Here is a 24,441-nt window from a genome sequence, read left to right as displayed (position 1 = left end):
GCAGGACCTGTCATGGTCCTGTCACATCAACACCGTGGTGAAAAAGGCCCGACAGCGTCTCTACCACCTCAGACGCTTGAGAGACTTCCAACTGCCCTCCAAGGTGCTCAGGAACTTTTACTCCTGCACCATAGAGAGCATCCTGACGGGGAACATCTTAACCTGGTTCGGGAACAGCACCATGCAGGACAGACGAGCTCTACAGAGGGTTGTGTGGTCAGCTGAGCGCACCATCCGCACCGAGCTCCCTGACCTGCACTCAATCTACAGCAGGCGGTGCCGGACCAAGGCCAGGAAGATCGTGAAGGACCTCAGCCATCCCAACAACAGACTGTTCTCTCTGCTGAGGTCAGGAAAGCGATTCCGCTCCCTGAAGACCAACACAGAGAGACTGAGGAGGAGCTTCTTCCCGCAGGCGATACGGTCTCTCAATCACACCACCACACAGTACTGACCCACACATACAGTTCTTACACACACTGGACATTCTGGACATTGTTTTTGCACACATTGTTTTTTTGCACAACACTGGTCACTATATTCTTAATTTCCGGTTAATACTTGTACAGCTGCTGTTATTGTGTATATATTTATTTATATTTAGATTTCTTCATACATTCTTATATAGTTCTATATTGTCTATTTTGTTGTACAGTTATTTTATTTTCAACTTTAATTTATATATTTTATCTTATTCCTTCCCAGTTAAATTTACCCTTCATTCTAATTTGTGTTGTGCAGTTATTTCATTTTTAACCTTAATTTATATTTTATTCCTTCTTAGTTAAATTTACCCCTTTTTAATTTTTCATATTTATTTCCTATCTTATTCATAGCCTTTTCCTTTTTTGTTTTCTTTAGGTCACGAGCAGTTGTCCAAGCATTTCACTACATATCGTACTGTGTATGACTGTGTACGTGACAAATAAAATTTGAATTTGAATTTGAATTTATCTACTGTTAGCTAGTTTATTGTGATGGTGTTGGTTTTATTATGTTGCTCTTTGTTGTTTGTTTTATCTTCTGTTTTTTTTTTATCTCCATACAGGTGATCCAGGTGTTTTGTTTGTTTGTTTTTTCTTCCCCCCTTTCTCACCATCTCTTCTCCCCTCTATTTTTCTTTCGCTCCCTCTCTTTCTTTCATTCTTTCTCCCTGTCCTATTCCCCAGTCATGTCTGTCCCATCTTTAAAAATTGAAAATAAAATAAATACATAATTATAATAAAGGTCAATCAAATGGACCAATATGGCAAGGCCATGATGATCCACTTGGTAAAGTAAATCCACTTGGCATCTTTCTTGGCCTTCAGACAACAATTCTGATGGCTAAAGATCCAAACGGGACAGGCAAAAAAACCCCAAAAAACCCCAAAAACCTATTAAAATGTGTAAAAAGGAAAATGTTGAAAAGGGAGACAACCAGTGAGCAAATATGTTAGTTAGCAATGAGCTCTTGAGCATAGTAAGGCATTTAGCTGTTAAGCAGATATTTCTCTCAGCAGAGCTTTGAGTTTAGAGCACACTTACTGTACTTTCATCAGATGGTCACAATATGTGCCTGCACTGAATGTTAATGTTGCTGTTTAAGATGTACAAATAGGCAGCTGTTTGGTAATGTTCAGCATAAAACTGTCAGCTCTTCTGTTTCTCTGCTGAACCATATCCAAATACGCTCTCTTCTGTTTATCTCTGTCATGCTACTCTATTGTACGGCCCTGTTATGCCATTTATATTAAACACTGTACTGAGTGATGAAGTCTGAACTGTAGAGGTTTGTAAATATGACTTGTGCCCAGAACTTTGAACTCAGCAGTTAGAAATCTTAGAGGATACAAATCAGACCACATAAAACCAGTCTCAGTCCCAGTCTTCCTCGTACTAATGTTTCTTCTGCTGACACAATTAAATTACCTGAATAAATCAGTTAAGTGATTCAATTTGATTCCAAAAGTGATTTCTTTTATTCATTTATTACAATTTCACATTCGTAAAGCCAAAAAAATATGACCCTTGACCTTAAAAAAAGAACTTAGAAACGTGGAAACTTAACTTAAAAAGTCAGATTTACTTCTATAATCTTACGAGCGTGAATGATACAAAATATAAAACTAAAGGAACTAGGAAAGTCTGGCTACAAGGAAACACATAACAAGAGAGCACACAGCAAGATGGGAAAATGTAGATATTAAATAATGAGGTAACGAGACACAGCGGAGACACATGGGGAACAGAGCCAAACAGAAACTGACTGAGACAGCAGGAAGCAAAACTCAACATAATGCACACAAGATGAGAGACATCGTGGGCATCATGGCGATCGTGGCTCAAGAGTTGGGAGTTCGCCTTGTAATCGGAAGGTTGCCGGTTCGAGCCCCGGCTTGGACAGTCTCGGTCGTTGTGTCCTTGGGCAAGACACTTCACCCGTTGCCTACTGGTGGTGGTCAGAGGGCCCGGTGGCGCCAGCCTCGCCTCTGTCAGTGCGCCCCAGGGTGGCTATGGCTACAATGTAGCTTGCCATCACCAGTGTGTGAATGGGTGGATGACTGGATATGTAAAGCGCTTTGGGGTCCTTAAGGACTAGTAAAGCGCAATATAAATACAGGCTATTTACCATTTACCATTCAAAACAGAACAGGAAACATAACGCTGAGGCAGAGACACGGACATGTGAGCTTGATACAGACAAAAGGCTAAACAGACACAGAAACATGACTGACCAGGGGAGACAAGAATAACTTGACACAACTAAATGGGGAGACCAGACAGAGCACAGACAGAGTTGACAGATACGAGGACACGACTGGGGGAACGTATATGTATCACAGAATCTAGTGGGCTAGCAGAATCTAAAGAAAGACTAAAATCTAAGAAACATAGACAATAAAACTCAGAAGCACTAGGAAATACCGTAAACAAAGATTTACATATAGAACCCGAATATAATACACCTCTGATACTCAAGAGTACATCATAAAGTCCAGAACCACTCAAAACCATAACAATATGTGTGGGAGCTGGATAGTGTAGTGGTAAGACTACACACCTTTGCAGTGGGAGTCGCAAGTTCTTGTATCCAGTAACATGAGTAGTATGGCTAGATCCCCCATGCTAAAACCAAGCCCTGGAGTGGCACGTCTGCAGCCTGTCTGCAGCGCGGACACAAGCATTTCACTACATGTTGTACTCTGTATCATTGTGTATGTGACAAATAAAGGTTGTTTGTTAATATCTATTGAAATTACTCAATACAAGTTAATACTGTGAAACTCATGATCCATAATTTCAAAAACAGCCATAAAGACTGAAGCAGCAGTTGCCTGAGCTCATATAATAGCAACTAAACGTTATTGCAAGCCTTCATTTGGAGTGATATCAGTTTTATCCAAAAGCTCAACAACACCTACATGAAACAGCATTAGACTTTGTTGCATGTTGGAGTCAGCGAGACTGTGAGATAAGTGAACCATTTTGAGGAAGCCAGGGAATTTCAGGCTTATGACATAGCGTTTCAAAATATCACACTGACACTCTTTCTTAAAATCTAGCATATATGTTTCGGTGGATTTTAATGCTTTTAAACACACTACTATCATGACTACACAACTAAGGTAATGGTATTATAGTTGTATAAGCACAGAGGAGTTTGGACACATTTAAACTTTTCAATTATCAAAATAATGACATTATATGTAATTATTCTGGTGTGCTGGGATGATCCTCTGATGTGCCTAGGTCAGGTTAACAGGTTAATTTTAGAGCTAGGTGCTTTGTTCTTGTAGAGGAGTCTGTCTGTGTAGCAGAACGTAGGCAAGAAGATGTAATGGGTGTGATGTAATCCATCCTTCCATTCATCCACTGTCTTGCGCTTATCCAAATCAGGGTTGCAAGTGGTAAACCCTACAAAGGTTGCTACTTTGTTTCAAGGCTAACACAGACAGACAACCATTTACACTCACATTTACACTTATTAGAACCATTTCAGGCACACGCATTAACCTCATCCCGTGTATGTCTTTGAATTGTGTAAGGAAGCCTAAATACCTGGAAAAAACCTCTAAGCATCCCATGGAAAGGCCCCAGCAAGGGTTGGATTCAGACTCCAGGACCTTCTAGGTGTAAGACAACTGTGCTGTGCAGCTCAGGTCAGTGACTACGCTACTCATAGCCAATTTCCCAAGTATGGGTGTAGTTTATTATTATCCCATTAAATAACGGCTTTGACATTTCTTAGTACTGTTTCCTGAAGTAGCTGTTACAGGTGACGTCAAGCACCGCCCACCCCCGGAAGACGTCCTAATCTGACGCTGAACCTGAACGAGTCCTCGTCGGGATGTAAACATGGTGATAGGCAGATGAGAGAAACGCCACAATGGTCTTCGAAAGCGTGGTTGTAGATGTCCTCAACCGATTTTTAGGGGACTACGTTGTCAACCTTGACAGCTCGCAGCTAAAGCTCGGCATATGGGGAGGTAACTGAACTTGTGTTTGTCATTTTACTTGGTTAGCTCGCTCTCTAAGCTAGCTAGCTAAATGCTAACGTACGCTAGCCACCAGGCGTATGACACTAACAGCTGAGGAAGCTGTTAGTGTCACTTTACGCGTCCCCAAACCAGTTTAAACTGTTCACCGTGAACGAGACAGTGCAGTCAAATGTTGACATCGAGATATATTGAAACACAGCGTTATTTCCGACTGTTCCAGTCATCTTTTTTTTTTTATTATCTTATTTGCTCCCGCAAGTCTGTTTGAGCACTGCATGCATACGAGCGTCTGGGAATCATGCATTTCGAGGTCACACCCTTTTACACAGCCAGGTTATGACTCGGTACTGTGCTTCATACTAAGTACCCACTCGTTCCAAGAAATCTTTGGCACTGTACACAAATATGAGTATTTGAAAATTGGCTTTAGCCGCTGAACCTGGATCAATTTTTAAAACTAGTAACTAAGTCAAACCATTAAGTACTTTGTTTTACCAAACTTTAGCTTAATACCAGCTTCTCTAATCAACAAATGTATAAAAACGAGTTGTCTTTCATAGACTGTTTTACATGAGTAGTATGTCTATGAATAATGTGTTACGATTGATTTGAATTATTGGAGCTCTATGGTGCGAGTTGCATTAAGTCAAAAGTCCTGAAACCTCTTTAATTAGATTGAGTTTCTATATGAGCTACACTTTACCCAAATGGTAAGCCATAATGCTGTTACCATAGTAACAACGTTTTCCTGGCCCTCTAGGTGATGCTGTGCTTAATAATCTTGAAATAAAGGAAAATGCCTTGGTAAGTTGCAGTTAAGTGTGTGAGTAAACAGCATTAGTTATTACATCCTGGCATTCACAGATATGTGTTTATTTATTATTCATTGTGCTTTGTTGCAGAGCCAACTTGATATTCCTTTTAAAGTGAAGGCTGGTCATATAGGTAAGACTTACTCTTACTCTGGCTCATACTGACCATAATTGTTTAGTTTAGTACCTTTGTACAGAAGAACCTTTTCTTACTTGGGTGTTTTTGTGATTAGGGCGTCTCCAACTGAAGATACCATGGAAGAACCTATACACACAATCCGTGGAGGCCACGTTGGATGGTGTCTACCTGCTTATAGTTCCCACAGCAAGTAAGATGATTTAATATGTGCATCAAAATAAACAAATTTGATCCAAGTATTCACAGTAGGCATTGCAGTGTATAAAATGAATGAAAAACCACATTTAGTAGACACACAGTAGCTGAATATTGTTGGACACCTTTGGTAAGCTGAGTAAGCCACTTGTGTTAATATGTTTTAAAGATTCAAAAATACATTAAAATAATTTAATTCTATTAAAGTAAAAGTATTTATCAAATATAATAATACAGAAAGATGCACATTTTTTCTGGTGCTATTTCTTTCAGGCATAAAGTATGATGCAGAAAAGGAGGAGAAGCAGTTTCAGGAGGCTCGCCAGAGGGAACTACAGCGGATAGAGCAGACAAAGCTGAAGGCTGCTGAGCAAGGTCAGGGTGCATCTTTATTTTATTTTTTAAGGTTTTTTGTAAACACGTTACTATAGAAAAGCTCCTCAGTGTGTATCTGTTTGTATGGCAGTGTTTCCTGTAGGTTTTGTATGAAAACAGCCTTTGTCATGGTCAACAGGTTCTTAGAGAAAAAACTCCAAATGTTGATATTTCCTGTTGGCTCTCATCTGCTGCTCTCTGGCTGTGTAAACATAAGTCATGCGCTCCAGTGCGTGAGCCAGTGGGCAGTAGAACATTTGGTGTTGACTTTGCATAGACAAACAAGCAATATCAAAATTTATAAAATATGTCGTATAGTCACACACACAGATTTAATGTCATATGGTCATGGTTTGTATGGCTGCGAGTTCCTGTGCAGCCAGCGTTTCTCACCCTTTTTCTGTTATGTGTGGTTTAGCACTTGAGTATCACACCACTTCAGCAGTTGTCTTTCCTTGTAGTGGTAGACTGCTGTGTTGCTGTATTTTGGGACAGCCTGGTTTTGTCATTTCAACAATATACATTTGCCATTAGCTAGAAAAAATCTATCCTTGATAATTGACTTAATAATTGACCACTCATCTTGGACATGAATATCAGGGTATATTTGGGCTCTTAATTATGTCTTTGAACTGGTATTTTTCCAGATTTGTACAACATACATATTTGATGAGTTTAAAAAGAAATGGCATTCATTCCATGCCTATGATGAGTGTGTAAACTCCTCACCACAAGTATCTGCCTATCTACAAGCTATTCTTTTTATAACACTATGTCCTCTTTCAAGGTGAAAAGTGTTGTATCTTAATTTCTGCTGTAAATTTGCCATTTACAGCATGTAGGTGAAAATACAGTGTAGGTTTGTATTGTATTTCTAAATTTAAATAAAAATGTGTACTATTTTTTTTTTCTTTTTTAAAACGTTTTGAGATGCAGCTTTATTAACAGCAATGTGATTCACTGACATTCTTATGTAAGCTAATATTTGCGTACATGCTAAAAAAGGAAAGGTCAGAAATAATCATTAAAATATTGAAAGTAAAATTTAGTTATCTGTAAAGTTCATCAGGCAGTCATGAGAGCTAAGGCCAGCTGAATGTCATTCCAATTATACAGAAATACACAGTGAATGTGTATCGAAGGTCCTTTAGAGAAAATCTTCAGGAATTTTTGGGACCTGCTGGAGCCTCAAAACCTAAATCGTTTGCATTTTACAGAGAATCCCAAGCTTGAGAAACAGGACACTTTTACGGAAAAGCTTGTCACTCAGGTCATTAAAAACCTGCAAGTCAAGATCTCTAACATCCACGTGCGCTATGAAGATCATGTGAGTATTCAAGCTGAGTTACCATAATAATGTACAATTTTATCTATGGTCCTTCAAGTTTATACATGTTTCCACTTTAAATGAACTAAACACTGTTTCTAGAGCACTTTACAATAGAAGAACTGATTTTATTTTATTTTTTGTCTTAACCACACCATAAGGCTTAGCTCTTTATTTTCCTCCTTTTTTTTGTTAATGACAGGTAACAAATCCAAACTGCCCTTTGTCATTTGGAGTGTCACTGAAAAACCTCAGCCTTCAGGTGATGTGTCTTTCCTGTCAAATTATATGCTATTTTACATTTAGATATTAAGCTTTTAATGAACCTCACTGCTTGTTTGACCGTACAGACAGCTGACGCGAAGTGGAGACCCAGTCTTTTAGATGAGAAGTCCAAGTTTTTCTTCAAGGTAAGAAATCCAACCATGTTATCGACCTTGTTTACCACCACTGTACAGGTGGTATGGAAGGTAGGTAGGTGTTTTTAATAAAAAATACCACATACACGTTTAATAGCATTTGTTTTTGGCTTTAAAGTAGTTTTCTGAAGTTAAAGACTAACTCTTGGAAAACTTCATTGATTTTTCTTTCAGCAGTGTTATTTCCTCATAATTTTGGAGCATAAGCAAAACTTTAAGAAGTCCTTGTCAAACACTGTCAGCTTTTTTTCTTGTAATCGCAAACAGCTTCATCACTAATTGCTTTATCTTTCTTGTTTTCTCAGCTGGTACAACTAGATAACCTGTTTGCCTACTGGAATGTTAACTCAGTACTTTTCTCCAGTCACACTTCAGATCGGGCCCTGGTGAGTCACTGTATTATTAACGTATTAATATGTACTTGGAATTAGCCATCTCCTATTTTCCTGGAAGACACAATGCTAGTGTTATGTTGTGATCACACAGGGCACAGATCTTCGGTTACACAGGAGTTATGTAAAGGTGTTTCATTTAGCACTATGTCATACACATGATATAGTAGTGGGTTTCTTCCATACATTATAGTTAAATCAAAACAAAAAAGAAATCAAATATGTTAGGAGGCCAAGAAATTAGCAAAGCAAAAAAACAGTATGTAAATAAATCTTCACTTCCTCTGCGTTCTTACAGCAACATCTCCAGAGCAGCATGGATGTCCACTCCTCTCACGACTTCAGTGAGTGTCATTCTTGTGGAACTAAGTTCAAAGCACATTACATAACGTCTATGAAAAATTTTGCAGACAGAAAGTGATGAAGAAATGATTTGTGATGATATGCAATGCCACTGCAGCACCAACCCCCCCCCCCCCCCCCCGGGTGATTCACAGAGTTTGATTCACCACCACTGAGTCACGAGACCAGATTTTCAGCACATCTCAACAGATTTTGTTTTCAGTTTCACTTTAAGGCAACAGCTTACATATTTTTGAACTGACAACATTGGTAAAGTTTTTTAAGTTCTTTATAGATAGATGCAAATTTGCAATGTGCAGCACAAAAGGTAGTGAATCCATCTTAATGCTCACATTTGCAATTCTTAAATCATCTTAATTCCTTTTGCTGTTCCACAGTTTTTCGCCCCATTTCAGCTGATGCAAAACTGCGGATGAATCCCAGGTCAGATGTGGATTTCTCCTCCCCTAAAGTGGACCTGATGGTCAATCTCAGAGAGGTGGCAATTGAACTCAACAAAGCCCAGGTGTGTGTGTGTGTGTGTGATAGAGATGTTTAAACTTGTATGTGTTAAAGTTTCATTAAAATAGAATATTATAAGAAAGAGAGAGCTAAAGAGGGTTGTTAAGGATAAACTACATAAACAATGTCAGATAATAACTGCACTAGAGTACTTTGTGATGATGTAATTGCTGACTTCCTGTTATTCCAGTACATTAGCATCTTGGAGCTGCTGTGCTCAGTGGATATGATGTCACGTAATCTGCCATACAGGAAGTACAGACCCGAGGTCCATGTTCACAAGAACGCCAAAACATGGTCAGAAGACACTGTCACATATTTATCACATCATTTCCTCTGTCCTGTGTTTCTGTAATCTTTTTTCAAAAACTGGATCCCATATGTACATGTCATTTACCACATTACATTCGGTCCACTTAGTATTACAAATTGTTACATTGATTCCCTGATTTCCAGGTGGAAGTATGTGATCACAGGCGTCTTGGAGATAGATGTGAAGCCAGGTCTCCACATGTGGTCATGGCAACACATTCGCCGACACCGGCAGATGGTAAAAAGCTACAGAGAGCTCTACAAGACAAAGATCACCAGCAAGAAACCCAGCGATGAGGTTCTCAAAGACTTAGAGGTGGGGTGGAACTAAACTGAACAGGGGAGAGGGAAAAGGGAAAAAGGAAATAAACAGAGAGACTATGGGACTGTTTGCCTTTCTAGTCTATGTTTTCACATTATTGTCTTAAGACTAAAACATTTGAATTATTATAATTATTATAATTTTTTATATTTCCCTGCTGCATATAAACAGTTTAGACAGGTGAAAGTTTTGAGTTTAATTTGATATACTAATATTACCAGTAATTCTGTTTTAATATACATTTCATACCTGTTGTCACTGTTATAAGACAAATGCTTGCGAAAGTTGCTTTACTTGACTGTAGTGATCATAATTGAAGGCCTATGTCAAAAGTAAAGCTAATATAATATGGAAGTAATTGATTACAATAGTATTACTTCTCAGTAGCTTTCTAAAGTGATGTCTGTCATATTTCTAGCCATAATTGCTCACAAAGATATCTAGTATTCAAGCCTACAGGGACTGATTGAAGTGCATTAGAGCTTGATGCTGAGTTTTTGAGATAGACTTGAAAATAATTGAATTTAACATCTGAAATTAAATGTGTTCTCAAGTTCTTCTCTATTTTTATTAGTATCATATTTCCCCAAAAATAGAACTGTAGTAATTATAGAATCTAGTGAAAGCTCTAATCGATTTCTTTTGTGTTTATTCTTAGAAGCCCGAGAAGACTTTGGATATTTTTAACATCACTTTGGCCAGACAGCAGGCTGAAGTGGAGGTAAGCTTTTTGTATCACATAACTGAGAGAACTTCAATAAGCTTAGACACCTTGTGTCTGATTTATGAATTGATCAAACTGTAATGGCTGGATCACATTTTGCGCTTTGTCTTGTGATCTCAAGTTGTTGCACAAATCCATAAAAAAGGACAACAATTTGAGATTCATTGGAACTATGCACAGTACAGTGCCTCTCAGCAACTTGGTGCTGGCGTATGTTTGTTCCAGCAAGCCAAAAGGCCAAATTAGGCACATAATCGATAATTATACAGTAAGCAAAGGAATGTAGGGGGTTGAGGATTAGGCTGCCATGGTTCCAGAAGGTGCAGCACTGTGCCGTTAACTGTAAATTTACATATTCTGCACAATTTCTCTTATATTTCATTTCATTTATTTATTTATAAAGCACATTTAATAACAACAGGGAGTTGATCAAAGTGCTGTACAAAATAACAATTAAACAATGACATTAACAACAACAACAGGTAAGAAAATTAAAAGAAAATTAGGATAAAAGAATTGGCAACTCTCATACAGTTTCGAAAGCCAGAGTAAAAAAATGTGTTTTAAGATGCGATTTAAAAAGAGTAACAGTTGGGGCCTTTCTAATGTGGAGAGGTAGATCATTCCACATTTTTGGTGCCACAACCGCAAATGCCCGATCTCCTCTGAACCATCCTAGACTTATGTAAGGTAAGGAGTAGATGATCACTTGATCGAAGGGCTCTAGAGGGCGTATAAAGTTGCAAAAGGTCAGACAAATAGTCCGGTGCCTGGCCATTTAGCACTTTATAAGTCAAAAGTAAGATTTTGAATTTAATTCTAAAACGCACTGGAAGCCAATGAAGGGAAGCAAGCACCGGAGTAATATGTTGGTGTTTCTTCACACGAGTCAAAAGGCGAGTTGCAGCATTCTGTACAAGTTGGAGCTGAGCCAAGCTGGACTGACTGACACCCACATATAGTGAATTGCAGTAATCCAGTTGAGATAAAACAAACGCATGAATTGCTCGTTCCAAGTTTTTAAAAGATAAAAAAGATCTCACTTTGGATAGGAGCCTTAATTTAAAAAAGGACCGCTGGACAACTGAATTAATTTGTTTCTCAAATGTAAGTTTGTTATCCAAGAAAACCCCCAGGTTTTTTACATGCGTTTTAACAGCACATGTTAGGTTACATAAGTCCAAATCTGGCGCATTGAAATTACAGCTTGGTCCAAAAATAATTACCTCAGTTTTATCCTCATTGAAGGTAAGAAAATTTGAGGCCATTCAGGTTTTAATTTCGTCAAGACATTTGACTAGCGATTCCATGGGCGTGGAGGTGTTTCTATTAAACCGAAGATTAATCTGGGTGTCGTCGGCATAAGAGTGAAAGCAGATGTTATGCTTCCTAAAGATCAGGCCTAGGGGCAAAATATAGATTGAAAAAAGAATTGGGCCTAATACGGAACCCTGCGGGACACCACAAGTAAAAGGAGCTGGGGAAGAAATAAAATCATCAAGGCTCACGGAAAAAGTCCTCTCGGAGAGGTACGACCTAAACCATTCCAAGGGGATACCTTTGATACCACATTGCTCCAAACGGGAGATCAGAATGCTGTGGTCAACAGTATCAAAGGCTGCAGTTAAGTCTAAGAGCAGGAGCACAGCTGGGTCTCCTGAGTCAGTGATTAATAAAATATCATTAAGTATTTTTAGGAGGGCAGTTTCTGTGCTGTGGTGGGTTTTGAAGCCTGACTGGAACTTCTCAAAAATATTATGACTATTTAGAAAGGTTTGGAGCTGCTCAAATACAATCCTTTCTAGAATTTTTGACAGAAACGTAAGCTTGGAAACAGGTCTAAAATTAGCAAGAACAGAAGAATCAAGGTTCGGTTTATTGGCTGCACTACAGCGTGCTTGTATCCAGTTGGTACTACTCCAGAACTGAGACTACTATTAAAAATAGTTAAAATGTCAGGACCGACTACCTTAATAATCTTTTTTAGAAAATGGGTTGGGCCTCCATCTGAGGGATAAATGATGCTAACAGATCATTTGTGGGCTGGTCAGGTTTTTTTCCTTGCCATCTTTCCTCAGAAAAGTGAAAAGGGGGAAGCATTTGACATTTTGTTTCGTCTCCTTCTTTAGGCAAGTAAAGCAGGCCTGCGTATTTACCGTCCTGGGATGAAGATGGAGGAAGAAGAGTCTCAGGGTTGGATCAGCTGGATGTGGAACTGGGGGGCACAGCCTGATACAGAAAGAAAAGAAGTTAAGACTGGAGGTAGGTTACAGATAGACATGTACATGTGGAATGTCTTTGTAGTAACAGCCTGTAATATTAGCTTTTTTACTCCTCCTATGTCCGTTCCATTTATTCTTCTTACCATCTCTGTGTCAGGGTTTGATGAGCTGTTAACCCCTGCTGAGAAAGCCAAACTCTACACTGCCATTGGATACAGCGAGACTGCTGCTAATCCCAACCTGCCAAAGGATGTGAGTCACTTTCCCCCACGACACCCCCTCAATTACTAATAATACACTTCCACTTGGTTATCTGTCGCACAGAAGCAAATATTACAATTGTAAAAAAAAAAAACAAGTATTCTGTTACTTTATCTTTATACTCTTTGTGTCATATCTTTAAGTTTGAGAACATGAAGGTCAACTTCCACATGGAGAAACTGTCCGTGTCAATTAATGATGACAAGGACAAAAACGAGATCATCAGGCTGACTGTGGGAGAGCTGTACTCCACACTCACACAGAGACCTGGAGCACAAGCCATCAAGTTTGTTCCAGCCTTCTAAAACAAAATAACAACTTTGTAGCTGGTCTTTTTTCTCCACAAGGGTAGATACTTGATAACACTAGCTTGTGTGTGTGTGTGTGTGTGTGTGTGTGTGTGTGTGTGTGTGTGTGTGTGTGTGTGTGTGTGTGTTGTTTGTTTTGTTTTTTTCTTTTCTTCCCAGAATCACAGCCAAGCTTACTTTGTTTGAGGTCACTGGCCTCACCAATAAGCAACCTCCACCAATTCTCCTTTCATCAAGGAAGGCAGCCATAGGAGCAGGGACCCCACTGCTTTGTATCCTGTTTGAGACCAACCCCCTGGACGAGAGCGCTAACCAGCGGCTTCACGTAGAATCACAACCCTTGGAAATCATCTATGATGCTGTGAGTGGTTCACTGAGTGTGAATGAGCAGCAAAAATAAAAACCCTCAAAAGCAGTACATATATACATATTTGACTCTGTGTGTCTGTGTAGATAACTGTGAACAGCATATCAGCGTTCTTCAGGCCTCCTGATGACATGCAGCTGGATGAGCTCACGAATGCAACCCTGATGAAACTGGAGCAGTTTAGAGACCGCACAGCCACTGGTGAGTTTAAGATAAACTGCAGATATCTGCTATCATGATTAATCTTCTAGGATCTCTAAGGACGTCTTTGATGGGCGAATGTTTACATTCCTTGTTTAGTCTTCCTGTTTATGTTCTTGAAAGTGATTGTTTCCTGAGGGCTTTGGAAGATTTTTCAAGGTTTTTTTTTTCATTATTGAAGTTTTCTCCTTATTAGAACTTTTAGGTGAATTTGCCATTTAAACATTACTTAAATTAATAGAATCTCAGGGTTCATTAAACAAAACCACACATTTAGTTAATTTTATGAATCCCACAACAATAAGATTCACCCACCTTTGGAGACAAAACTACTATTGATAACCTATTAACATTTTATATTTCAGGTTTACTGTATGTGATTGAAACACAGAAGGTTCTCGACCTGAAGGTGAACTTGATGGCCTCCTACGTGATCATTCCACAGACCGGTTTTTACAATGGCACTCAGAACATCTTGCTGTTGGATCTTGGTCATTTCAAGGTGGGGAAGTGTCAAATGTGAATAAAGATTGACAGCAGGCTGGAAATCCAAGGTAACTTACCAATATATGCCTTCATGTTTCTGTGGTTTTACAGATGTCCAGTCAAAGCAGGAAACATCTACCTCAGCTGTGTGTGAGTTCCAGCAACATTGAGGACATCATGTCCAGAGCTTACGATAGCTTTGATGTACAACTTGAAAGCCTACAGTTTCTTTATAGCAAACCAGGTACACACACATACACAACACAGTTGTAACACATTTTTGACTGATACACATAATGTTGATTGATGAGGTGTTGTTTTTATTCTAACTACTGTTTAAAAATCACTAAGCTTAGGCTTTGTTTGTATTGATAGGTTTTACACAGCAAAAAAAGTCATACAGACAGCATTGAGGAAATGTCTTTATGAAAGTGATTGGCACTTGTAGCTCTAATGGCTTTACTATGTCTTAGCAAAAAAATATTCCATTGATTTCAGGTATTGTGTCCTGGAAGGGATATTGCTAAACTTACACATTGATCCAACAGACATATTTCTTGTTTTTACTCTGCCTCTGTTTGGACTCAGTAAAAATAAATAATAATAAAACTTTATCTTTATGTGATAGATGGTAACTGGAAAAAGGCCCGCAAACAGAAACAGTCACCCCTCCACATCCTAGAGCCAGTGGATCTAAAGGTGGTTTTTAGCAGGGCAATGATCAACAAAGACTCCCGCATGCCAAAGTAAGTATGTTTCTGGTTGACAGTCAACTGATGGTTAAATGAAATCTTTGTACGAAAATCTGAACTTACTCTTAACCCTTTTCTTTGGAGAAATTAATACTTTTCTTTCCCCCCCCTCCCCCCTGAAAAGTTTCACTGTAAAAAAAAGAAAAGAGAAAAGACAGGAAAAAAAAGTGCAGTATTGAAGACGGATTCTAACACTAGTAAATATTCATAAATATAGTGCGGGTTCAGATACACAACTTAAAATATTTATCTTGTAAGGACCAGAGCTAAGAGTATTACGTAAGCTTAAGTTTCAGGTTGTAAGTTTTGTTTGCATCTTTGTGTATGTGTTTTATAGATATAAGATGTCTGGAGAGCTTCCTCTGTTGTCTCTTCGTATTTCTGATGTAAAACTTCGAAGTGTTCTGGAGCTGGTGGACAGTATCCCGCTGCCTGAAAGCAAACCTGCTACACGTGGCAATGCTCCATCATCAACTCCAAAGGTAAGATCAGAGGGTTATGGAGATGGTCCTCTCTGGATTTCACTAAAATTTGGCAACAGTTGGGTGAACTGAATTATGATGATCGCTGCTATGAATGAGAAGGAAGCCTCAGCTGAGATGGTTCATTTTTTCCCCAATTTAAAAAAAAAAAAAAAAAAGCAAAACAAGCAAACAAAAGAAAAACATCTCAAATTTGAAGGCTTGAGGGTTTTGCATTGAATGAATATACAAATAGTTGAATATTGAGGTGGAATTGCCGGACTAGTAAAAGTAAAGATAGATTTTATTACTAACACTGTTAATACAACTGTTTTTATTTATTTTCTTTTTTTTTTTAGCCTAGGCAGTCTTTCACCCCTCATCTCACTCCCAGAAAACCTCTGAACTTTGATCAACGCTCTTCTCTCATTTTTGAGTCATGTGAGACCATCAGCATCACCTCATTAGGTAAGACACAGTTTTGTTTTGGTCCTACTGCTAAATATCTTTAAAAATCCTGTGTGTATTCCTACCACAGATTGTGTTTATTTTTTAATTATATCCCAGGGTCAGAGGAGGATCTGTTCTATGATGCGCCCAGCTCTCCCATCGGGGAGAAACCATTTTTTCCAGACAATCCCATGCCGCTGCGCTATGTCGATGCAAGCAAAAGAAAAAGTCTCATCAAGGAAGACGCACAAAAGAACATGACTGACTTCTTTATGACATTTGAGATCAGTGAGGTACAAAAATATTTTTTTCCCTTTCTGCACAATTAAACATAGTTATTAAATTCTGTAAGAATTATTTTTATTTAACCTTGTTATCAGTCATTTTAGTTATTTCTGTGTGAGATAAAAAGAAAAAGAAAATTCAAACTCTGCCTTTTCTCTTTAGCATTCCTCAGTTAAATTTCTCCACCTCCTTTTATTTTTGTGACCACCTTTATCATCATCTTTCCCATTTTTCCATCATCTCTCTGTCTTCTTTGTCCAGTTTTCTGTTCAGCTCTGTCGTTTGTCTGGAAGTATGGAGGTTACGGTGCTCCACTTAGATATAGAGGGTCTGGGCACTGAGCTGAAGCTGCGCACCTTTGACATGACGTCTAATACCTACTTGCGAGAGATCTGCCTCAAGTGTCCTGAATACATGGGTCAGTAGATACCAGCAACGCCTTAATTTTTGTTAAACATTTGATGATTACAGTTATCCTAATAAAAATGTGCAAATCATCAGGGCAGTCTTTGCTTAATTTTTTATTAGGCATGTTTTGTTTTTTCCTTGCACAGATTCTGAAGACAAGCAAGTACAGCTGATCACTACACTGGACAACAAAGAAGTCGACCTGCTCACTCTGGAGTATATCAAAGTAATATGGGATACGTTACGTGAAAACATTTCAGAATATTTTCTATAAATATTTTAAAACTGTGGAAAATCACCTTAATTTTAAAGATTGGATGAATTTTTCTAGGCTGACAAGAATGGTCCCGACTTCAAGTCTCAATATAATAACACTGAGCAGCTCATCAAGGTGAGGGAAATGTTAATAACCTAGCAATAATATTTATTTTATTTACTTAATGTTCCCATTTTGTTATTTATAGCATGATGTTATTTAGGGCATGCTGAGAGATGATGAAATAGGCCACAGTTAACAGCAGTGTTTCTTCTACAGTAATTATTAATAATGGGTAGAAGAATCAAAATATCATTTCAGACAAAAAGGTTAATTTTCTTCATCAGGTGACCTTTTCATCACTGGATGTTCACCTCCATACGGAGGCTCTCCTCAATACCATGAACTTCCTCAGTAAGCTCCTTCCTGAATCTAATAAGAAGGAAGGACAGCAGGAGGAGCTTCCCACTATCCCTGAGGAAGACGATGCTGAAGCAGAGAAGGAGGAAGAGAAAAAGGAGGAAACTGCTGTAACCAAGAAAAAACGTAACTGATATTATCTGCACGCTGTTATTGTCTCACCATTTATGAGAACATTGTACTACTAGAGCAGATATTTCACAGTTAATGAAACAGATTTTCAGAGCAGTATCAAAGGTTAAATGTTACACTGGAAATACATTTCCTTTTTTTGCAGCTGTTCACAGGTAATGTCTTTATTTCTTGTCCTTCACCTTTTTCCCCCAGCTTCAAAAAGGTCAAAATTTGCAGATGTGGTTAATCTGCATATCAAAACTGATCTCCGCTGCCTTAAAGTTTTCATTCGAGGACAGAAGGCCAGGATCTCAGAGATCAGTATTGAAGGTATGAAAGAAATAGTTTTCTGTGTACTAGGTACTCTGGCAGTGCTTTCAATAGGATTTATTAATTGTTTATTATTTCTGCTATACTCTGCTGTATATAGAGTTTTCTAATGAACTTTTTCTAGTCAAATCTTCAATTCATTGTACAACTTGGGGCTTTCGTAATTGTCTAGGTCTGGTTTCCGAGGTCCTGATGAGGAAGAAGGGGATGGAGGTTTCGGCCAAATTGAAGAACATTGTGATTCTGGACTGTAACAAAGAAGCTTTTTACAAAAAGGTACCGACTGCTAGTGCTTATGAATGTTTACCATTGTACTTAAAAAAAAAACACAAAAGAAATGGTCATTGTTTCCCGCATTGATGTTTCTGGTCTTCATTTGTTATGTTTTTGTTTTGTGTCACTTGCTGATCATGTGGCACAGGCAAATCTGAATAACAACTTTTTCTGTGCCACTCTGTTTTTTCTAGGCTGTGTCCATAGCAGATAAGGAAGTGTTTCACTTCCACATGGTAAACTATACAGATGCGACTGAAGGAGATGCCTATCTGGACATGTCTAACGTTGACACTACTGTTACACTAAGTGTGGGCTGCATTCAGGTCATCTTCCTCAACAAGTTTCTCTCATCTATACTGGTAAGAATCACGTTTCTGGGCAGAATTAATCTGTTGCTCTTATCAATTTTTATCACATGTAAAACTGAAGTGGTGTTTTAATTTATTAGATAAGGTAATAATAAAATTATAATTATAAATATAATTATTTACGTTACCTCTGTATATTTCTGCATTCCAACTTGATCTTATTAATTTTTCTCCAAAAATATTTTTCCCCACCCCATCTCCTTACAGGAGTTTGTCAATAACTTCCAGGAGGCTAAAGAGGCACTAACTGAGGTAACAGTTCAGGCTGCAGAAAAAGCAGCATCAGGCGTGAAAGAACTGGCTGAACGGACCACTCGGATCGCTCTTGATGTCCACTTCAATGCACCCATCATCTTCCTCCCCCAGTCCTCCTCTTCATCAAATGGCATTGTAGCTGACCTTGGTCTGCTTTCTATCAAAAATCGTTTTGCCAAGCAACCCTGTAAATCAGATGCCAGCATCCCACCTGTTGTGGATATAATGACTGTGAGACTGACTGACCTTAAGATGTTCAGGTCAGTTTCTGTGGGAGGTATTATTTAAAAAATATGCATGCTTGTGTTTGTGATTGATTAGAATTTGCAGTATTCCGACAGACCTTTGTAAATCTATGTTTTTGTTCCTTTCAGAGCCAAATTTAAAAATGAACGTTTTGAAGAAGAGATCCAACTGCTGAAGCCAGTGAGCCTAGACTTGGAAATCCGTAGAAATCTATCTTCCAGCTGGTACCACGAAATACCTGACATAGATATTGGGGTCCATCTAAAGCCCATGAGTGTAAGTATATATATATTCATATATCTTACCTGTTTGTTTGTTTTTTGATTTTTAATCCCACGATTGTGTAGAGGCTTATATTGAGAATTAAAAATAGTTTTATCAAAATCATCTCTCTATGTTCCCAACAGCTGCTCCTATGCCAGAATGACATGATCATTGTCCTGAGGACTCTGAATGAGAACCTGTCAGAGAAGTCTGATGCTGGTCCACCTCCAGCTGCTCTGCCTGCCACTGACCCGTCCTCTGACTCTGTATCCAACAAAGACTCCCAGGAGTCTGGCACCACTGGACCACCCAGCAGTAAGTTGTTGTTGTTGTATATGGTTATGTTTGATATGGTTATGTGTGTTTGGTAGAGCTTTAAATATAGACATATGATTTAACAGCCTGGTCAGATAACTTTTTACCAAAAAAACAACAGAAAACAAAAAACAGATGAGTTGTTGTTTGACAGGGCATACTTACACAAAACTATGTAGCTAATGAAATCTGAAACATGTTCTCCTTAATTAGTGCACAATTCTGACTAAAATCCAGTAGCTTGTCTTTTAATCCGAACTCTGCGCTCTGATTATGCTGTTAATAGGTAACACAGTGGTGACAGCTGCTGTTGTAGAGACACAGAAAAACAGCAAGCTGAGAAAGAACACACTGAAACTAAACTTCAAGTTTGACTCACTGACTGTGGTTCTGTACAGCTCCAATGAGGATAAGGTAATGCCAAGTCTGTTACATATGTACAAACATACACAAGTCATAACTACATCATAGAATTAGACTTGTCAGTCTGTATTTTGTGAGGCACGTTTAGTAAAGAAAGTCTGTGTAATTTCTGTTTTTAATAGCAGTTAGAACCACAACGTGAGCTGTCAGGCCCACATCATGACCAGTCACACCCACAACATGAGCCGTCAGACCCACATGATGAGCAGCTGAAGCTAGCAGAATTTACTCTGGGCACCATCTCCACCTCTGTCCACATGTACTCCGACAGCTCCATGAAGGCCTCAGTACAACTTGCTGAATGCCTTCTAGACGACAAGAGGCCAAAAGCCAAAAGTATCACCCCAAGGTACGGCTACCACTTATAAAGCTAGTGACACACACAAAAAAGCCATGTCTTGACGGATCAGTGTAAAGTAAATTATTTTATTGTGTTCACTCTTTTTTTTCTCATAGTCCTATTTTGTTTTTCTCTAGGATGATGGCAATGTGTCCTGGTGCAGAACAGAACAACATGGTGGAAGTGAGCTATCGTCAAACCCGTGAAGGCACCACTTTAGATACAGTGGTGCAGGATGTGTATCTATGTGCCAGCATGGAATTTCTGCTCACGGTGGCCGATATCTTCCTTAAGGCCACCCAGCAGGGTTTTGCCCAAGTGCCACAACCCAAGAACAGTACTGGTGCTGGCGATAAGAAGAACATTAACTCATCGGTCACATCTAAAGAGTCTGGTGAGTTGACTTTATCAGTTTTAATGTTTTAATCTAGTTAACCGAAATCATGTCAGTTCTCTTAATCGACAAGCTTAAACTGCCAAATTATTCCCATCTTTGTTTTGCCTTATGTTTATAAAACTTTCATTTTTGACTATTTCATTACAATACAACATTTTATAGATGCTTTAAGATAATATAGATGTTATATACATTTATATAGTGAGTCTAGATTATGAGTTTTGTGATTATCAAGTAGGGCTGCTCAATTAATCGAATTTTAATCACGATTACGATCTGGGCTTTCAACGATCATTAAAAATGACTGAGCCGATTATTAGCCCCTCATTTATCCGCGACACCTTAAAGGCCGGTCCGTGAAAATATTGTCGGCCATAAACCGGTCCATGGCGCAAAAAAGGTTGGAGACCGCTGATTAAGAGGACCCGAGGGAAGCTCGGAAAGCTAAGCAGATGTTATTTGGAGAGTGACTGCCGTTGGTTGAAAAGAGAGTTTAAAAAAAAAAACTTCAGTGGTGTTGCACACTATTTTATATTATTTTTTTAAAGTCATTGTTAACCCTTTAAAGCCGGTCAGAGCTGCATGCTCCGTTTTGCGTAACTATTGTTAAATCCCTGTAGAACCTGAACCGTGTAAGCTAGCGCAATAATTTGTTTTGCATATGAAACCGGAGGAGTTGTACTTACATCTTATGCCATCAGCTTGTCCTCGGTCACGGTTTTGTTCCACATATAGCTTTGCAAAAATTGCATAAAAAGCGCTTGCAGGAACAAAAACATAATATTCCAGAAACACGCTTTGCTGTTCCTATCAGCTGTTCGTAACACTTCCCACAGTGAAATGATGCACATGCTGTTTTCTTTGCAAATTTGCATCATAGGATTGTTTTTTGTTTTTCCTGCAGTATATAAAAATTGCTGTATCTCCAAAATAAAACTATGAAGACACTCAAAATAAATTTCCTGTGGTGGGAAACTATTTTTTGCAACTTTATTGTATTTAAAGTTTTGAGGGATAAACCTCTTAAATTTCTCCAAGTAGAAATATATGTAAACAAAACAAAAGCGATTTTCAATTTTTTTTGTAGTTTATTGCACTTTTTTGCAATTTATGTAATTACTATGGACTTAATGCATACATATTATTAAAATATGGGCTATAACAGTTGTATTGATGTATAGCAACTTGAAATTCTCCCACAAATGGCACTACAGCATGTAAAAAAATAATATAAGCTCTGGTGGACTTGGTTCTATAGTAGGTCTTAAAGGGTTAAATAAATATCGTCAAATAACCGTGATCTCAATTTCAGTGAAAATAATCGTGATTATCATTTTTGCCATAATCGAGCAGCCCTATTATCAAGTTAAACTGGCGTATTCTAATTATTTAACGTGAAGTTTTACTCTAATGCTCTCTGTGCCTCCCAGCTACAGCTACAGCCACGGTAACAAAGACTGAAATGAATGTTGTGGTGCGAAACCCAGAGATTGTATTTGTAGCTGACCTGACTCGTGATGACGCCCCAGCTCTGGTGATGACCACATATTGTGAACTAGTAATGAAAAATGGTGGTGAAGGATCACGGACGACTGCTGTTATCAAGGACCTCAAGGTTTATATTTGGAATGTATTGTGGTAGTCAGAATTGCATGTTCAAAGAATTCAAAATTATGTATCCAGAGGAAAATGTTAATATTCCTTAACACATATTTAAAATTAAATATGATTAGGTTGGGGTTTTTTTTTAAACTGATCACTTTTGTTGTAGGTTGTTGCCTGTCCATTCTTAAGACAAAAGAGGAGAAACAATGTGACTACAGTGCTTCAGCCATGTGAGGTGTACTTCAAAAGTACTCAGTCTCCAACCTCCCCTCAGGCTATGGAGGTCACCATCAACGCTCTCTCACTTAAGGTATTTGTTTTGTTAATATTACATGTGGCCGCATATTTTGTTCTTCAAATTGAAATGATTGTGTTTTTGTTGCAGTTCCAGCTTCTTTGTTGTTAGCAAATGAAAGCCTTTTTTTTAAAATTTGAACTTTTTGGGGTTAAACCACTGCCTTGTATGCATGCTTAATTAAATGAGACAGAAAGTCAATCCCTACATCTGGTTACAGCAGTGTGTTACCTTGGAAATACAGTTTTTTGATAAAAAAACGTTTCAGACTTTTGTTTCCTTGTAATGGATATAATAAGGGGGCATATTATTGTTGCTCTAACAGGACTGTATCTGCACGTGTTGATAAAAATTGTATCAAATGAAAGCAAATTTTAAAAGCAAGAAATTTATTTCTGTCGGGCAGAAACGCTTAACTTTAAGTAGCTTGCCCTACTACGCAGTCATTAGTTAAATATCTGGCGTAGCAACATGTCTCAACATCCAGTATGGGCTAGCTAGCTTAATTCTCAATAGACAGGAGTGTTTAGCTAACTTCTCCATCACTAGCGCAAGCTGGGTTTTTTTTTTGTTTTGTTTTGTTTTTTCCGCCTAATCCTGAACCTAAGTCTTCATCATAGGCCACAATGTCATGCCACTTAGCCATACAGCAATGTGTTTGGTGTGATTTGTCATTCCTGTAGGACCTGATTGACTTGGCTGCTGTTGCTGCTTGCCACGTCTTGTTTACTCTGAGAGCCAGGCTTATGCAAGTAACCTTAAGTTTTATCTCCCATGTGTCTGACTCATGCACAGGTATCTCCAGTCATAATCAACACCGTGATTACTATCCAGTCAGCACTCACTCCAACAGCAGAGACCCCTGAGAAGCTGGACAGCCCTGTTGCTGTGAACCTGTGGGATAAGCAGAGTTGGAAGGAGCTCAAACTCTGGTTCCTAGAAGAAGATGACGATGAAGACACCAAATTAGTGACCTGCTTAATACCACAGGGAGAGTCCCTAAAGGTAATTATTAGCATTTTGGCTGAAATTATAATATGGTAAAGCTGACTGTATGCTGCCATATAATAACTTATGATTTGAATTTGCAAAATAATTGCAGGTGAACATCAGATCAATCTGTGTGACTCTGGAGGCTGGAGTGGGACATCGCACCATCCCCATGCTTCTGGCAAAGTCCTCCTTCAAGGGAGATGTGGAGAACTGGTCCACGCTCATTAACTTATACAGTCAGCTTACCCTAGAGGTAACACAAACCAATAGACATGTGGTTCTTTTAATAAATTGTCTGCTGTTCATAATTTTTTTCTATTTAGTAATGCATTTTATTTTTAGGTTCACTATTATAATGAAGTGATGGGAGTGTGGGAGCCACTGCTGGAGCCCTTAGAAGATGAGACAAGAGATGGTTTCAGACCATGGGTGCTGAAACTGAAGGTACTCATGTATACTTGCATTCTGCATGTATATAGCATTCTTAAAAATAATACTTAAAAATACACATGGTGTGTCTAATACTTTACTGTCCTCTAACCAGATGAAAAAGAAACCTGTGAAGTACACAGAAATGTCAGATGAAGTGGATTCCAATATCCCAGACTACAAGACAGTCATTGTCATCGACAGTAAAGATCAGCTCAACATCACACTTTCCAAATGTGGACTGGCTATGCTGAGTAACCTGGGCACTGTAAGAAGTCTTTCAAAGGCTTGACAGGAAATACCTGTCTAGAGGTGTGTATCGATGTGTGATATGCATGTTTTTGTCCTTCTCCAGGCATTTGCTGAAGCTGCCAAACAGACAGCAGAGTGTTTTCAAAAGGATGAAGCTCCATTTGTAGTCAAAAACCGTCTTGGCCTACCAGTTTCTGTGCGCCACAGTGAGATGTTTTGTCCTGTTGGACAGCAGAGTATCGCTAACACTGTGAAGCTGCAGAATGGCGAATCCCTCGGAATGGACTATTCAACCACAAC

General features: G+C 38.6%; 1 protein-coding gene across 5 annotated transcripts in view; it reads left to right on the top strand.

Moving 5' to 3' along the window:
• The first annotated feature begins 4,288 nt into the window (after window positions 1–4,288).
• The window catches only part of vps13a (vacuolar protein sorting 13 homolog A), a 46,526-nt gene continuing 26,373 nt past the window's right edge, over window positions 4,289–24,441 (top strand). For 3 of the 5 annotated variants that reach the window (XM_082555101.1, XM_082555100.1, XM_082555103.1), the window contains exons 1-45: window positions 4,290–4,469; window positions 5,242–5,285; window positions 5,384–5,426; window positions 5,527–5,622; window positions 5,901–6,002; window positions 7,220–7,329; window positions 7,532–7,591; window positions 7,680–7,739; window positions 8,054–8,134; window positions 8,439–8,484; window positions 8,881–9,008; window positions 9,195–9,301; window positions 9,461–9,632; window positions 10,297–10,359; window positions 12,492–12,624; window positions 12,742–12,836; window positions 12,989–13,131; window positions 13,313–13,514; window positions 13,607–13,721; window positions 14,087–14,223; window positions 14,319–14,451; window positions 14,836–14,953; window positions 15,297–15,441; window positions 15,780–15,888; window positions 15,988–16,163; window positions 16,417–16,573; window positions 16,710–16,789; window positions 16,895–16,954; window positions 17,167–17,365; window positions 17,567–17,683; window positions 17,856–17,959; window positions 18,151–18,318; window positions 18,535–18,842; window positions 18,957–19,104; window positions 19,236–19,407; window positions 19,694–19,821; window positions 19,953–20,179; window positions 20,308–20,564; window positions 21,998–22,182; window positions 22,339–22,482; window positions 23,263–23,472; window positions 23,570–23,713; window positions 23,803–23,904; window positions 24,005–24,157; window positions 24,245–24,441. The exon at window positions 24,245–24,441 is cut by the window's right edge and continues 62 nt beyond it. In XM_082555101.1, the coding sequence (XP_082411227.1) occupies window positions 4,370–4,469; window positions 5,242–5,285; window positions 5,384–5,426; window positions 5,527–5,622; window positions 5,901–6,002; window positions 7,220–7,329; window positions 7,532–7,591; window positions 7,680–7,739; window positions 8,054–8,134; window positions 8,439–8,484; window positions 8,881–9,008; window positions 9,195–9,301; window positions 9,461–9,632; window positions 10,297–10,359; window positions 12,492–12,624; window positions 12,742–12,836; window positions 12,989–13,131; window positions 13,313–13,514; window positions 13,607–13,721; window positions 14,087–14,223; window positions 14,319–14,451; window positions 14,836–14,953; window positions 15,297–15,441; window positions 15,780–15,888; window positions 15,988–16,163; window positions 16,417–16,573; window positions 16,710–16,789; window positions 16,895–16,954; window positions 17,167–17,365; window positions 17,567–17,683; window positions 17,856–17,959; window positions 18,151–18,318; window positions 18,535–18,842; window positions 18,957–19,104; window positions 19,236–19,407; window positions 19,694–19,821; window positions 19,953–20,179; window positions 20,308–20,564; window positions 21,998–22,182; window positions 22,339–22,482; window positions 23,263–23,472; window positions 23,570–23,713; window positions 23,803–23,904; window positions 24,005–24,157; window positions 24,245–24,441 (5,978 nt within the window). In that variant the 5' untranslated portion in view covers window positions 4,290–4,369. Of the gene's footprint in view, window positions 4,470–5,241; window positions 5,286–5,383; window positions 5,427–5,526; window positions 5,623–5,900; window positions 6,003–7,219; window positions 7,330–7,531; window positions 7,592–7,679; window positions 7,740–8,053; window positions 8,135–8,438; window positions 8,485–8,880; window positions 9,009–9,194; window positions 9,302–9,460; window positions 9,633–10,296; window positions 10,360–12,491; window positions 12,625–12,741; window positions 12,837–12,988; window positions 13,132–13,312; window positions 13,515–13,606; window positions 13,722–14,086; window positions 14,224–14,318; window positions 14,452–14,835; window positions 14,954–15,296; window positions 15,442–15,779; window positions 15,889–15,987; window positions 16,164–16,416; window positions 16,574–16,709; window positions 16,790–16,894; window positions 16,955–17,166; window positions 17,366–17,566; window positions 17,684–17,855; window positions 17,960–18,150; window positions 18,319–18,534; window positions 18,843–18,956; window positions 19,105–19,235; window positions 19,408–19,693; window positions 19,822–19,952; window positions 20,180–20,307; window positions 20,565–21,997; window positions 22,183–22,338; window positions 22,483–23,262; window positions 23,473–23,569; window positions 23,714–23,802; window positions 23,905–24,004; window positions 24,158–24,244 lie in introns of all 5 variants that reach the window. The other 2 variants (XR_014280161.1, XM_082555102.1) reach the window with 1 other exon arrangement.

The sequence above is a fragment of the Aulonocara stuartgranti genome (genome assembly GCF_965226115.1).
Source record: "Aulonocara stuartgranti genome assembly, chromosome: 12".
NCBI classification, from domain to species: domain Eukaryota; kingdom Metazoa; phylum Chordata; class Actinopteri; order Cichliformes; family Cichlidae; genus Aulonocara; species Aulonocara stuartgranti.
Note: the sequence above shows the minus strand (reverse complement) of the source record. Positions and strands in the feature narration are given on the sequence as shown.